The sequence below is a fragment of the Oncorhynchus masou genome, unplaced genomic scaffold (assembly GCF_036934945.1).
Source record: "Oncorhynchus masou masou isolate Uvic2021 unplaced genomic scaffold, UVic_Omas_1.1 unplaced_scaffold_1643, whole genome shotgun sequence".
In the NCBI taxonomy this organism is placed as follows: domain Eukaryota; kingdom Metazoa; phylum Chordata; class Actinopteri; order Salmoniformes; family Salmonidae; genus Oncorhynchus; species Oncorhynchus masou.
In genome coordinates, this window is record NW_027006539.1 from 98,502 (window position 1) to 114,954 (window position 16,453).

The following is a 16,453-nucleotide window of genomic DNA, read 5'->3' on the forward strand; positions in this document are numbered from 1 at the left end:
CTCCACACTGTCCCCCCTCCTCCTCCACACTGTCCCCTCCTCCTCAGTACTGTCCCCTCCTCCTCCACACTGTCCCCTCCTCCTCCACACTGTCCCCCTCCTCCTCCACACTGTCCCCTCCTCCTCCACACTGTCCCCCTCCTCCTCCACACTGTCCCCCTCCTCCTCAGTACTGTCCCCTCCTCCTCCACACTGTCCCCTCCTCCTCCACACTGTCCCCTCCTCCACCACACTGTCCCCTCCTCCTCCTCAGAACTGTCCCCTCCTCCTCCACACTGTCCCCTCCTCCTCAGTACTGTCCCTCCTCCTCCACACTGTCCCCTCCTCCTCCACACTGTCCCCCTCCTCCCCCTCAGTACTGTCCCCTCCTCCTCCACACTGTCCCCCTCCTCCTCCACACTGTCCCCTCCCTCCTCCACACTGTCCCCTCCTCCTCCACACTGTCCCCTCCTCCTCCACACTGTCCCCTCCTCCCCCTCAGTACTGTCCCCTCCTCCCCCTCAGTACTGTCCCCTCCTCCTCCACACTGTCCCCTCCTCCTCCACACTGTCCCCTCCTCCTCCACACTGTCCCCTCCTCCTCCACACTGTCCCCTCCTCCTCCACACTGTCCCCTCCTCCCTCCACACTGTCCCCCCTCCTCCACACTGTCCCCCCTCCCCCTCAGTACTGTCCCCCTCCTCCTCCACACTGTCCCCTCCTCCTCAACACTGTCCCCCTCCTCCCCTCAGTACTGTCCCCTCCTCCTCCACACTGTCCCCTCCCCCTCAGTACTGTCCCCTCCTCCTCCACACTGTCCCCTCCTCCTCCTCAGTACTGTCCCCTCCTCCTCCACACTGTCCCCTCCTCCCCCTCAGTACTGTCCCCCTCCTCCTCCACACTGTCCCCTCCTCCTCCACACTGTCCCCTCCTCCTCCTCAGTACTGTCCCCTCCTCCTCCACACTGTCCCCTCCTCCTCCACACTGTCCCCTCCCCTCAGTACTGTCCCCTCCTCCTCCACACTGTCCCCCTCCCCCTCAGTACTGTCCCCTCCCCCTCAGTACTGTCCCCTCCCCCTCAGTACTGTCCCCTCCTCCTCCTCAGTACTGTCCCCTCCTCCTCCACACTGTCCCCCCTCCTCCACACTGTCCCCTCCCCCTCAGTACTGTCCTCCTCCTCCACACTGTCCCCTCCTCCTCCACACTGTCTCCTCCCCCTCAGTACTGTCCCCTCCTCCTCCACACTGTCCCCCCTCCTCCCCCTCAGTACTGTCTCCTCCCCCTCCACACTGTCCCCTCCTCCCCCTCAGTACTGTCCCCTCCCCCTCCACACTGTCCCCCCTCCTCCACACTGTCCCCTCCTCCTCCACACTGTCCCCCTCCTCCTCCTCAGTACTGTCCCCTCCCCTCCACACTGTCCCCTCCACCTCCACACTGTCCCCCTCCTCCTCCTCAGTACTGTCTCCCTCCTCCTCCACACTGTCCCCTCCACCTCCACACTGTCCCCTCCTCCTCCACACTGTCCCCTCCTCCCCCTCAGTACTGTCTCCTCCCCCTCCACACTGTCCCCTCCTCCCCCTCAGTACTGTCCCCTCCTCCTCCACACTGTCCCCTCCTCCTCCTCAGTACTGTCCCCTCCTCCTCCACACTGTCCCCTCCTCCTCCACACTGTCCCCTCCTCCCCCTCAGTACTGTCCCCTCTTCCTCCACACTGTCCCCTCCTCCCCCTCAGTACTGTCTCCTCCCCCTCCACACTGTCCCCTCCCTCCCCTCAGTACTGTCCCCTCCTCCTCCACACTGTCCCCTCCACCTCCACACTGTCCCCTCCTCCTCCACACTGTCCCCTCCTCCCCCTCAGTACTGTCTCCTCCCCCTCCGTACTGTCCCCTCCTCCCCCTCAGTACTGTCCCCTCCTCCTCCACACTGTCCCCTCCTCCCCTCAGTACTGTCCCCTCCTCCCCTCAGTACTGTCCCCTCCTCCTCCACACTGTCCCCTCCTCCCCCTCAGTACTGTCTCCCCCCTCCACACTGTCCCCTCCTCCCCCTCAGTACTGTCCCCTCCTCCTCCACACTGTCCCCTCCTCCCCCTCAGTACTGTCCCCTCCTCCTCCACACTGTCCCCTCCTCCCCCTCAGTACTGTCTCCTCCCCCCTCCACACTGTCCCCTCCTCCTCCTCAGTACTGTCCCCTCCTCCTCCACACTGTCCCCCTCCTCCTCCACACTGTCTCCTCCCCTCAGTACTGTCCCCTCCTCCTCCACACTGTCCCCTCCTCCCCCTCAGTACTGTCCCCTCCTCCCCTCAGTACTGTCCCCTCCTCCTCCACACTGTCCCCTCCTCCCCCTCAGAACTGTCCCCTCCTCCTCCACACTGTCCCCCTCCCTCCCCCTCAGTACTGTCCCCTCCTCCCCTCAGTACTGTCCCCTCCTCCTCCACACTGTCCCCTCCTCCCCCTCAGTACTGTCCCCTCCTCCTCCTCAGTACTGTCCCCCCTCCTCCCCCTCAGCACTGTCTCCTCCCCCCTCAGTACTGTCCCCTCCTCCCCCTCAGTACTGTCCCCTCCTCCTCCACACTGTCCCCTCCCCTTCAGTACTGTACCCTCCTCCCCTCCACACTGTCCCCTCCTCCTCCTCAGTACTGTCCCCTCCTCCTCCACACTGTCCCCTCCTCCTCCACACTGTCTCCTCCCCTCAGTACTGTCCCCCTCCTCCTCCACACTGTCCCCTCCTCCCCTCAGTACTGTCCCCTCCTCCCCCTCAGTACTGTCCCCCTCCTCCTCCACACTGTCCCCTCCTCCCCCCTCAGAACTGTCCCCTCCTCCACACTGTCCCCTCCTCCCCCTCAGTACTGTCCCCTCCTCCCCTCAGTACTGTCCCCTCCTCCTCCACACTGTCCCCTCCTCCCCCTCAGTACTGTCCCCTCCTCCTCCTCAGTACTGTCCCCTCCTCCCCTCAGCACTGTCTCCTCCCCTCAGTACTGTCCCCTCCTCCCCTCAGTACTGTCCCCTCCTCCTCCACACTGTCCCCTCCCCCTCAGTACTGTCCCCTCCTCCTCCTCCACACTGTCCCCTCCCCCTCAGTACTGTCCCCTCCTCCTCCACACTGTCCCCTCCTCCCCTCAGTACTGTCCCCTCCCCCTCAGTACTGTCTCCTCCCCCTCAGCACTGTCTCCTCCCCTCAGCACTGTCTCCTCCCCCTCAGTACTGTCTCCTCTATCTCCCAGCCTACTCAACCCATGACCACATCATACTTGTTCCGTTATTGCAGTTCCAGACTCCACCCGTGACCACCCCAGTCCTTGGAGCCCTCAGTAGATCTATCCCCAGATGTCCATGTCTGTTCTGCTTGAGCTGATGATAAATTAAACCCCAAAACAACACATACATCCCAAATGGCACCCTATTCCCTATGTAGTGCACTAATCTAGACCAGAGCCCTATTCCATTTATAGTGCACTACTTTAGACCAGAGCCCTATTCCCTATATAGTGCACTACTTTAGACCAGAGCCCTATTCCCTATATAGTGCACTACTTTAGACCAGAGCCCTATTCCCTATATAGTGCACTACTTTAGACCAGAGCCCTATTCCCTATATAGTGCACTACTTTAGACCAGACCCTTATTCCCTATATAGTGCACTACTTTAGACCAGAGCCTATTTCTCTATATAGTGCACTACTATAGGACCAGAGCCCTATTCTCTATATAGTGCACTACTATAGGACCAGAGCCCTTATCCCTATATAGTACACTACTATAGACCAGAGCCCTATTTGGGATAACAGCACCAATGGGAGGCCAGTCAATACCCATCCAGATCCCCTCAGTTATAAATTAAAGTGACCAGACCAGCAGACCACACAGCAGAGCAAAAGGGTCACGGTTCTTTTAAAAAACGCTCTATTTCTTGTTAAGGGACGGTCACAAATGACTGCATCTGAGGGAATCATCAGATTTATAGACTGAGTGACCTGTCCAAACTGACCGTTAGCTCAACACAATAGACTGGTGGTGGCAGGTTGGCAGGTTGCATTCTGGGTGAGTGGGAAGGAACCAGCCCAGACTACGGGGTCTATGGGCAGGGCTGTATGAGTTGACTGACTCTAGCAGGGCAGGGCTGTATGAGTTGACTGACTCTAGCAGGGCAGGGCTGTATGAGTTGACTGACTCTAGCAGGGCAGGGCTGTATGAGTTGACTGACTCTAGCAGGGCAGGGTTGTATGAGTTGACTGACTCTAGCAGGGCAGGGCTGTATGAGTTGACTGACTCTAGCAGGGCAGGGCTGTATGAGTTGACTGACTCTAGCAGGGCAGGGCTGTATGAGTTGACTGACTCTAGCAGGGCAGGGTTGTATGAGTTGACTGACTCTAGCAGGGCAGGGCTGTATGAGTTAACTGACTCTAGCAGGGCAGGGCTGTATGAGTTAACTGACCCCGTGTCCCTACATAGCACCCCGTGTCCCTACATAGCGGCCCCGTGTCCCTACATAGCACCCCATGTCCCTATATAGCGCCGCGTGCCCCTACATAGCACCCCGTGTCCCTACATAGCGCCCCGTGTCCCTACATAGCACCCCGTGTCCCTACATAGCGGCCCCGTGTCCCTACATAGCGGCCCCGTGTCCCTACATAGCGGCCCCGTGTCCCTACATAGTGCACTACAGACTATAGTGACCAAAGCCTATATAGGGACGAGAGGTTCATTTGGGACAGATCCAAGATGTCCATACATTACAGACATGGTCTTCACTATGCAGAATGTCTCTTATTGGATGGTCTTTACTACTGAGAACGTCTCTTATTGGATGGTCTTTACTACTGAGAACGTCTCTTATTGGATGGTCTTTACTACTGAGAACGTCTCTTATTGGATGGTCTTCACTACGCAGAACATCTCTTATTGGATGGTCTTTTTGTCCAGCCCCTGTGAATAGTACCTAAACCATCTCATTTTCAGTCAGTCTCTACTCTAATATACACATAATGTAACCTGCATACCTCTCCCAGTCAGTCTCTAATATACACATAACCTGCATACCTCCCCCAGTCAGTCTCTAATATACACATAACCTGCATACCTCCCCCAGTCAGTCTCTAATATACACATAACCTGCATACCTCCCCCAGTCAGTCTCTAATATACACATAACCTGCATACCTCCCCCAGTCAGTCTCTACTCTAATATACACATAACCTGCATACCTCCCCCAGTCAGTCTCTAATATACACATAACCTGCATACCTCCCCCAGTCAGTCTCTAATATACACATAACCTGCATACCTCCCCTAGTCAGTCTCTAATATACACATAACCTGCATACCTCCCCTAGTCAGTCTCTAATATACACATAACCTGCATACCTCCCCCAGTCAGTCTCTACTCTAACATACACATAACCTGCATACCTCCCCCAGTCAGTCTCTAATATACACATAACTTGCATACCTCCCTTAGTCAGTCTCTACTCTAACATACACATAACCTGCATACCTCCCCCAGTCAGTCTCTACTCTAACATACACATAATGAAACCTGCATACCTCCCCCAGTCAGTCTCTACTCTAACATACACATAATGAAACCTGCATACCTCCCCCAGCCAGTCTCTAATATACACATAATGAAACCTGCATACCTCCCCCAGTCTCTACTCGATCATACACATAATGAAACCTGCATACCTCCCCCAGTCAGTCTCTACTCTAATATACACATAATGAAACCTGCATACCTACCCCAGTCAGTCTCTACTCTAATATACACATAATGTAACCTGCATACCTCCCCCAGTCAGTCTCTACTCTAATATACACATAACCTTATACAAATAATGAAACCTGCATACCTACCCCAGTCAGTCTCTACTCTAATATACACATAATGAAACCTGCATACCTCCCCCAGTCAGTCTCTACTCTAATATACACATAATGTAACCTGCATACCTCACCCAGTCAGTCTCTACTCTAATATACACATAACCTTATACAAATAATGAAACCTGCATACCTACCCCAGTCAGTCTCTACTCTAATATACACATAATGTAACCTGCATACCTCCCCAGTCAGTCTCTACTCTAATATACACATAATCTGCATACCTCCCCCAGTCAGTCTCTAATATACACATTACGAAACCTGCATACCTCTCCTTCTCTCATAGGACTGTCCTCTGACCAGTGGACGTGACCAGATACGGTAATAAGACTGTCCTCTAACCAGGGTAGAGTGTTGTGGGCGTGGCCAGGTATGGTAATAGGACTGTCCTCTAACCAGGGTAGAGCGTTGTGGGCGTGGTCAGGCATGTTAATTGGACTGTCCTCTAACCAGTGGGCGTGGCCAGATACGGTAATAAGACTGTCCTCTAACCAGGGCAGAGCGTTGTGGGCGTGGCCAGGTATGGTAATAGGACTGTCCTCTAACCAGTGGGCGTGGCCAGGTACAGTAATACGACTGTCCTCTAACCACGGTAGAGCGTTGTGGGCCTGGCCAGGCATGGTAATACGACTGTCCTCTAACCAGGGTGCTGTGGGCGTGGCCAGGTACGGTATTGGGACTGTCCTCTAACCAGGGCAGAGCGTTGTGGGCGTGGCCAGGTATGGTAATAGGACTGTCCTCTAACCAGGGTGCTGTGGGCGTGGCCAGGTACGGTATTGGGACTGTCCTCTAACCAGGGCAGAGCGTTGTGGGCGTGGCCAGGTATGGTAATAGGACTGTCCTCTAACCAGTGGGCGTGGCCAGGTACAGTAATACGACTGTCCTCTAACCACGGTAGAGCGTTGTGGGCCTGGCCAGGCATGGTATACGACTGTCCTCTAACCAGGGTGCTGTGGGCGTGGCCAGGTACGGTATTGGGACTGTCCTCTAACCAGGGTAGAGCGTTGTGGGCGTGGCCAGGTATGGTAATACGACTGTCCTCTAACCAGGGTGCTGTGGGCGTGGCCAGGTACGGTATTGGGACTGTCCTCTAACCAGGGTAGAGCGTTGTGGGCGTGGCCAGGTATGGTAATAGGACTGTCCTCTAACCAGTGGGCGTGGCCAGGTACAGTAATACGACTGTCCTCTAACCACGGTAGAGCGTTGTGGGCCTGGCCAGGCATGGTAATACGACTGTCCTCTAACCAGGGTGCTGTGGGCGTGGCCAGGTACGGTATTGGGACTGTCCTCTAACCAGGGTAGAGCGTTGTGGGCGTGGCCAGATACAGTAATATGACTGTCCTCTAACTTGTGGGCGTGGCCAGGCATGGTAACAACAGAGTGCTCAGACACCAGAAAAGCAGATAAGATCAACAGGAAACATCACATACCCACTAGCCTATATTAACCTGTCACCGTGCATTTGAACACCATGTGTGTTTGATTGTGACAGTCTCATGTTGTGTTTCTAACTAAGCAGGGAGCAGAGCACCAGTGGACTAGCGATAAATCCTAAACAATGACAAGACTCAAAGGCAGAAAAGCAGAATGGGTAAGTAGTAGAGATCCTGAACCAACAGCTTGGACAAACACTGTGGCCGGCAACATGTTGGAGTTGTAACATAATGGTCACCATAGCAACGGCATCTCCAGGCTCCAGGCTCCAAGTCTCTCGTAGGCAGCCTGGACTGTTCTGGGCAGCTCCTGTTGACTGAGAACTATTTGGGATACAAGTTGATTTGTAGAGCAGTGATTCAGTGCAGTCTGACTAGCTACTAGCTGGACAAATCTCAAAACACCTAGTGAGAGTCAGGGTGCCCGGAAGAGGAGATTTGTCCATGTTTCCGTGAAATTAGTACATAGTCCAGTACCTAATACAGTCCATCAATGAGTACAGAGTACCTAATACATAATGAGTACAGAGTACATTCTAAAGCGCCAGCCCATCCCAGTAGAGTTTCCTCTTAAGAAATCCCCTGACTACAAGGCATAGCTCTATATTGATTAGTCTTCCTGGACTCTAGGCCTAAACGGTTGAATGAGAATTCACTTTTTAAACACCACTTTTTAAAAACTTGAATTCTGGGTTCTGCTTGTTCTGCAATATTAGCAGGCAGCAAAAATCACTTTTACGGTAAAGAGCCTCCCCTCCTCCCCTCTGATATAAATTAGTCTACAGAAAGCTGTGGATCTGATTGGAGCTCCTGGCGTTCGTCCAAAATGGCACACTATTTTCCAAAATAGTGCACCGCTGTTGTCCAGGGCACACATTAAAAGTAGTGCACTATAAAGTGAATAGAGTGCTATTTGGGACTCACCCCTGATGTCTGAGAGATTCTACTGAGGATAATGGCATTAAGTTATCCAGTTAAGGATGGCCTTACAGAGAACCAATGGTTCCCCGCCCCCGCCAGAACGCCTCCCCGCCAGAACGCCTCCACACCAGAACGCCTCCCCGCCAGAACGCCTCCCCGCCAGAACGCCTCCCGCCTTCATGCCCGTGTGCCTTCCCGCATGCCCGTGTGCCTGCCCGCCCGCCTGTCCGAACGCCTGTCTGAACGCCTCCCCGCCTTCATGCCCGTGTGCCTGCCCGCCTGTCCGAACGCCTCCCCGCCTTCATGCCCGTGTGCCTGCCCGCCTGTCCGAACGCCTCCCCGCCTTCATGCCCGTGTGCCTGCCCGCCTGTCCGAACGCCTCCCCGCCTTCATGCCCGTGTGCCTGCCCGCCTGTCTGAACGCCTCCCCGCCTTCATGCCCGTGTGCCTGCCCGCCTGTCCGAACGCCTCCCCGCCTTCATGCCCGTGTGCCTGCCCGCCTGTCCGAACGCCTCCCCGCCTTCATGCCCGTGTGCCTGCCCGCCTGTCCGAACGCCTCCCCGCCTTCATGCCCGTGTGCCTGCCCGCCTGTCCGAACGCCTCCCCGCCTTCATGCCCGTGTGCCTTCCCGCCCGCCTGTCCGAACGCCTGTCCGAACGCCTCCCCGCCTTCATGCCCTTGTGCCTGCCCGCCCGCCTGCCCGCCCGCCTGTCCGAACGCCTCCCGCCTTCATGCCCGTGTGCCCCCCCGCCCGCCTGCCTGCATTTAAAACCTGGGTAAAGGACAACATTACTGCACCAGGGAGACTCAGTACTCAGTGGCCTTTCAGTTGGCCCAGCAGCCAGAGGAAGGTATTGTGTTCAGCCAAAAAACAGTTTGTCAGTTTTCTTTCAGCCAAAGCAGTCTGTCCCTCTGTCTGTCCGCCAAAGTGTCTTTCTGCCTGTCTATCATTCAGCCAAAGCTGTGTGTCTTTCTGCCTGTCTATCATTCAGCCAAAGCTGTGTGTCTTTCTGCCTGTCTATCATTCAGCCAAAGCTGTGTGTCTTTCTGCCTGCCTGCCCGCCTGTCTATCATTCAGCCAAAGCTGTGTGTCTTTCTGCCTGCCTGCCCGCCTGTCTGTCTATCATTCAGCCAAAGCTGTGTGTCTTTCTGCCTGCCTGCCTGTCTATCATTCAGACAAAGCTGTGTGTCTTTCTGCCTGCCTGCCTGCCCGCCTGTCTATCATTCAGCCAAAGCTGTGTGTCTTTCTGCCTGCCTGCCTGTCTGTCTATCATTCAGCCAAAGCTGTGTGTCTTTCTGCCTGCCTGCCTGTCTATCATTCAGCCAAAGCTGTGTGTCTTTCTGCCTGCCTGCCTGTCTGTCATTCAGCCAAAGCTGTGTGTCTTTCTGCCTGCCTGCCTGTCTGTCTATCATTCAGCCAAAGCTGTGTGTCTTTCTGCCTGTCTATCATTCAGCCAAAGCTGTGTGTCTTTCTGCCTGTCTATCATTCAGCCAAAGCTGTGTGTCTTTCTGCCTGTCTATCATTCAGCCAAAGCTGTGTGTCTTTCTGCCTGCCTGCCTGTCTGTCTATCATTCAGCCAAAGCTGTGTGTCTTTCTGCCTGCCTGTCTGTCTATCATTCAGCCAAAGCTGTGTGTCTTTCTGCCTGCCTGCCTGTCTGTCTATCATTCAGCCAAAGCTGTGTGTCTTTCTGCCTGCCTGCCTGTCTGTCATTCAGCCAAAGCTGTGTGTCTTTCTGCCTGCCTGCCTGCCCGCCTGTCTATCATTCAGCCAAAGCTGTGTGTCTTTCTGCCTGCCTGCTCACCTGTCTATCATTCAGCCAAAGCTGTGTGTCTTTCTGCCTGCCTGCCTGTCTGTCATTCAGCCAAAGCTGTGTGTCTTTCTGCCTGCCTGCCTGTCTATCATTCAGCCAAAGCTGTGTGTCTTTCTGCCTGCCTGCCTGTCTATCATTCAGCCAAAGCTGTGTGTCTTTCTGCCTGCCTGCCTGTCTATCATTCAGCCAAAGCTGTGTGTCTTTCTGCCTGCCTGCCTGTCTGTCTATCATTCAGCCAAAGCTGTGTGTCTTTCTGCCTGCCTGCCTGCCCGCCTGTCTATCATTCAGCCAAAGCTGTGTGTCTTTCTGCCTGCCTGCCCGCCTGTCTATCATTCAGCCAAAGCTGTGTGTCTTTCTGCCTGCCTGCCCGCCTGTCTATCATTCAGCCAAAGCTGTGTGTCTTTCTGCCTGCCTGCCTGTCTATCATTCAGCCAAAGCTGTGTGTCTTTCTGCCTGCCTGCCTGTCTATCATTCAGCCAAAGCTGTGTGTCTTTCTGCCTGCCTGCCTGCCTGCCTGTCTATCATTCAGCCAAAGCTGTGTGTCTTTCTGCCTGCCTGCCCGCCTGTCTATCATTCAGCCAAAGCTGTGTGTCTTTCTGCCTGCCTGCCTGCCTGCCTGTCTATCATTCAGCCAAAGCTGTGTGTCTGTTGCTAATGGAGATAAAGCGTCAACACAGAAATATGAACGATGCAGAGGACCGGTCCGGTGAACACAGTCCAAATGGACCAGCCATGTACCTGGTAATATCAGGACCTTCAGTTAATGGACCAGCCATTAAATAGTCCAGCCACCCAGACTATTTACATTGACACCCCCCCTTTGTTTTTACACTGCTGCTACTCGTTGTTTATTATCTATGTGTAGTCACTTTTCAGTAACGTCATGAGTTGAGATTATGGTTCATTGTTTAGCTAGCTAGCTGCATGTCTAAACAAAAGACTCCACTATGCAAGTAACCACTATGCAAGTAACCATTTCAATACAATGTTCATGATGTTACTACGACAACTGTCGATAGACGTAGCTGATAAATTCACTCTGGCTATCTTGTTGCCAAGTTAAATAAAGGTTGAACAAAAATAATTAATAATATATAGTCCTATTTCCAAGCCCTCTCATTGAGTGTGAGAGCGCAGAATAACTGACTTAATTACGAACGCTCAACACCCAGTAAAAGTTGGCAAAAAGCATAATTAAATTGTTGCCGGCAGCACAGTTTCAGTCACCAACACTCTGGATAACATGAAACAGCCTAACCAGCTCTGCTAGGCTGAGTAAAATGGTCAGAGTGAGGTGTTCTCTCGTGTGTCTGGGAGTAGCTAGCAAGCTAACCAACGCTAGCCAGTTAGCTTGGGTGTTTGACTGCTGCTGTTAGGACAGAACACTCGGATCAACCCTACTCCTCAGCCAAAGCGTCCAGTGTGCAGCTCTGAACGCTCCGAGGAGAGAAACACTGAATTTACGAACGAACGAACGATATGACAACGCTCTGAGTTGACAAATGCCCAGAGCACACAATGCATGAACACACCCGTAATATAAACCAGTCTTTAGTCTTGAACTCTTTGGTTGTTTAGTACACTACCGTACTCCCTCTGTTTAGCATTCAAATTTTGCTACGTTAGACCGAATTGAGCCGGTCGGTCACAGATGTGATTGAGGGTAAAGTATGTGATTGAGGGTAAAGTCACTCAAATGTGACTGAGGGTAAAGTCACCAAAACGTGACTGAGGGTAAAGTCACCAAAATGTGATTGAGGGTAAAGTCACTCAAATGTGATTGAGGGTAAAGTCACTCAAATGTGATTGAGGGTAAAGTCACTCAAATGTGATTGAGGGTAAAGTCACCAAAATGTGACTGAGGGTAAAGTCACCAAAATGTGATTGAGGGTAAAGTCACCAAAATGTGACTGAGGGTAAAGTCACCAAAACGTGACTGAGGGTAAAGTCACCAAAATGTGATTGAGGGTAAAGTCACCAAAATGTGACTGAGGGTAAAGTCACCAAAACGTGACTGAGGGTAGTGTCACCAAAGAATGAACTGATAGCTACACAGTAGATCATTGTTACCTTCCCTTGTCCAAAAGTAGTGCACTACATAGGGAATAAGGTGCCATTTGACACTCGGGCCAAACGTTGATCGTTACCTTGTCTCTGTCCTCCACCAGGTCAGTCAATACATCATCAGGGTCCAGGATGCCCCCACCACAGTACTCCACATGGTGGGTACGAACCAGGAAGTCACCCTCCTGTGGGAGGAAGCACATCAAACATCCTCATTTCATAAATGGAACATAAACATGACCAAATCAAACATCCTCATTTCCTAAATGGAACATAAACATGACCAAATCAAACATCCTCATTTCCTAAATGGAACATAAACATGACCAAATCAAACATCCTCATTTCCTAAATGGAACATAAACATGACCAAATCAAACATCCTCATTTCCTAAATGGAACATAAACATGACCAAATCAAACATCCTCATTTCATAAATGGCACAACGAACACAACCAATCAACATTCTTATTTATGGTACACAAACATCCTACATCTCTATCGTCCACAGATCCATCTCACAAAAAGGCACAATAAACAGCACCTATTTTTTTATTACAATAATATACATCTGTGAATCAGATCATTTGTAATTCCAATGTAATTTATGAAATTACAATGTTTGCCTATTGTTTTAAGGTTGGGTAACACTTGACAATGGAGAAAAGACTTCCAAGCCTGCCTAATAATGCAAGTGTCTGGCCTGAGTACAGTATCTACAGTAGACCTCAACTATCTCAGCCAGATACAAGCACTACCATTCTCTACTATGTTCACAGTGATCCAGAGCTGGGGGTCCAGAGGGGAGGCTGGAGCTGGGAGAACAGGGACTAGAGCTGGGGGTCCAGAGGGGAGGCTGGAGCTGGGAGAACAGGGACTAGAGATGGGGGAGGGGGGCTGGAGCTGGGAGAACAGGGACTAGAGCTGGAGGTCTAGAGGGGAGGCTGGAGCTGGGAGAACAGGGACTAGAGCTGGGGGGCAGAGGGGAGGCTGGAGCTGGGAGAACAGGGACTAGAGGGGGAGGCTGGAGCTGGGAGAACAGGGACTAGAGCTGGGGGTCTAGAGGGGAGGCTGGAGCTGGGAGAACAGGGACTAGAGGGGAGGCTGGAGCTGGGAGAACAGGGACTAGAGCTGGGGGGCCAGAGGGGAGGCTGGAGCTGGGAGAACAGGGACTAGAGCTGGGGGAGGGGGGCTGGAGCTGGGAGAACAGGGACTAGAGCTGGGGGTCCAGAGGGGAGGCTGGAGCTGGGAGAACAGGGACTAGAGGGGAGGCTGGAGCTGGGAGAACAGGGACTAGAGCTGGAGGTCGAGAGGGGAGGCTGGAGCTGGGAGAACAGGGACTCGAGCTGGAGGTCCAGAGGGGAGGCTGGAGCTGGGAGAACAGGGACTAGAGCTGGGGGAGGGGGGCTGGAGCTGGGAGAACAGGGACTAGAGCTAGGGGTCCAGAGGGGAGGCTGGAGCTGGGAGAACAGGGACTAGAGGGGAGGCTGGAGCTGGGAGAACAGGGACTAGAGCTGGGGGTCCAGAGGGGAGGCTGGAGCTGGGAGAACAGGGACTAGAGCTGGAGGTCGAGAGGGGAGGCTGGAGCTGGGAGAACAGGGACTAGAGCTGGGGGCCAGAGGGAGGCTGGAGCTGGGAGAACAGGGACTAGAGCTGGGGGTCCAGAGGGGAGGCTGGAGCTGGGAGAACAGGGACTAGAGCTGGGGGTCCAGAGGGGAGGCTGGAGCTGGTAGAACAGGGACTAGAGCTGGGGGGCCAGAGGGGAGGCTGGAGCTGGGAGAACAGGGTTAGGCAGTAATACAGATGATTGGATTAGGCAGTAATACAGATGGATGGGTTAGGCAGTAATACAGGTGGAAGGGTTAGGCTTAGGCAGTAATACAGATGGTTGGGTTAGGCAGTAATACAGCTGGATGGGTTAGGCAGCAATACAGATGGATGGGTTAGGCAGTAATACAGATGGATGGGTTAGGTAGTAATACAGATGGATGGGTTAGGCAGTAATACAGATGGTTGGGTTCGGCAGTAATACAGATGGATCGGTTAGGCAGTAATACAGATGGTTGGGTTAGGCAGCAATACAGATGGTTGGGTTAGGCAGTAATACAGATGGTTGGGTTCGGCAGTAATACAGATGGTTGGGTTAGGCAGTAATACAGATGGATGGGTTAGGCAGCAATACAGATGGTTGGGTTAGGCAGTAATACAGATGGATGGGTTAGGCAGCAATACAGATGGATGGGTTAGGCAGTAATACAGATGGATGGGTTAGGCAGTAATACAGATGGATGGGTTAGGCAGCAATACAGATGGTTGGGTTAGGCAGTAATACAGATGGATGGGTTAGGCAGTAATACAGATGGATGGGTTAGGCAGTAATACAGATGGATGGGTTAGGCAGTAATACAGATGGTTGGGTTCGGCAGTAATACAGATGGATCGGTTAGGCAGTAATACAGATGGTTGGGTTAGGCAGCAATACAGATGGTTGGGTTAGGCAGTAATACAGATGGTTGGGTTAGGCAGTAATACAGATGGATGGGTTAGGCAGTAATACAGATGGATGGGTTAGGCAGTAATACAGATGGATGGGTTATGCAGTAATACAGATGGATGGGTTAGGCAGAAATACAGCTGGATGGGTTATGCAGTAATACAGATGGATGGGTTAGGCAGCAATACAGCTGGATGGGTTATGCAGTAATACAGCTGGATGGGTTATGCAGTAATACAGCTGGATGGGTTAGGCAGCAATACAGCTGGATGGGTTAGGCAGTAATACAGATGGATAGGTTATGCAGTAATACAGCTGGATGGGTTATGCAGTAATACAGATGGATGGGTTATGCATCAATACAGATGGATGGGTGAGATAGCATGTGGATAAGACTGAGCTGATAGAAGACCCTGGGAAAACGTGGAGATATGAATCTGAAGCAGTCGCCCATTCCCATAAAAACAGACGGAGAACCATTGAGTATTTTAACACCATAATGGAATGAGCCTTCAGGCTTCATCGGGGTTCTGTCCTCCATCATTTTTAATGTACGTCATGTTTTCTCCGGCTGGGGCAGCCTACGGCTTTTAATTATCTAACAAATTCAAATAAACCAATCAATCAATAACTAACTTGACTGACTTAATAAAAAATGTCCAATGCGGCTGTTTTTAATCTCAATATTATTATTTTTTTTTTTAAATGCAATTAACTAAGTACCTTAATTTTAACAAATTTAAAATTGAAAAAAATAAACAAAAAATAGCTTCTCAGCAAAGAGCAATTTCTCAACAAGAATTGTAGCTAGGACTGTCTGGGAGTGGACTGAGAGGGGAGGGGAAACTAACAACTGGCTGTTGTTGTCAGACTCTCTTATTAACTCATTGTAGGCCTGGTGATGTCAACAACACAGGCTGACCAATCAGGCGGTCTATTCAAACAGGTCTTGCACTAAAAGGACATTATCATTTTCACAGCATTATGCCAACGTCAGTGTGGAAATAGACAGTGTACAAAACATTAGGAACACCTGCTCTTTCCATGAATGGCTGACCGTGTGTTCTGTACATCCCACTACACTGTGTTCTGTACATACCACTACACTGTGTTCTGTACATACCACTACACTGTGTTCTGTACATACCACTACACTGTGTGTTCTGTACATACCACTACACTGTGTTCTGTACATACCACTACACTGTGTATCCTGTACATACCACTACACTGTGTATCCTGTACATACCACTACACTGTGTTCTGTACATACCACTACACTGTGTATTCTGTACATACCACTACACTGTGTATCCGTACATACCACTACACTGTGTATCCTGTACATACCACTACACTGTGTGTCCTGTACATACCACTACACTGTGTTCTGTACATACCACTACACTGTGTATTCTGTACATACCACTACACTGTGTATCCGTACATACCACTACACTGTGTGTTCTGTACATACCACTACACTGTGTATCCTGTACATACCACTACACTGTGTATCTTGTACATACCACTACACTGTGTATCCTGTACATACCACTACACTGTGTATCCTGTACATACCACTACACTGTGTGTTCTGTACATACCACTACACTGTGTATCCTGTACATACCACTACACTGTGTATCCTGTACATACCACTACACTGTGTGTTCTGTACATACCACTACACTGTGTGTTCTGTACATACCACTACACTGTGTATCCTGTACATACCACTACACTGTGTATCCTGTACATACCACTACACTGTGTGTTCTGTACATACCACTACACTGTGTATCCTGTACATACCACTACACTGTGTGTTCTGTACATACCACTACACTGTGTATCCTGTACATACCAC

General features: G+C 51.8%; 1 protein-coding gene across 1 annotated transcript in view; it reads right to left on the reverse strand.

Annotated features, from left to right (window-relative positions):
* Positions 1 to 12,992, reverse strand: part of LOC135531554 (partitioning defective 3 homolog B-like) — a gene marked incomplete at both ends in the record, with an annotated part of 94,368 nt that extends 81,376 nt beyond the window's left edge. Inside the window, 2 exons of the mRNA XM_064959564.1 lie at positions 12,172 to 12,273; positions 12,867 to 12,992. Of these exons, the coding sequence (XP_064815636.1) occupies positions 12,172 to 12,273; positions 12,867 to 12,992 (228 nt within the window). The remainder of the gene's footprint in view (positions 1 to 12,171; positions 12,274 to 12,866) is intronic.
* Between the last annotated feature and the right edge of the window lie 3,461 nt (positions 12,993 to 16,453).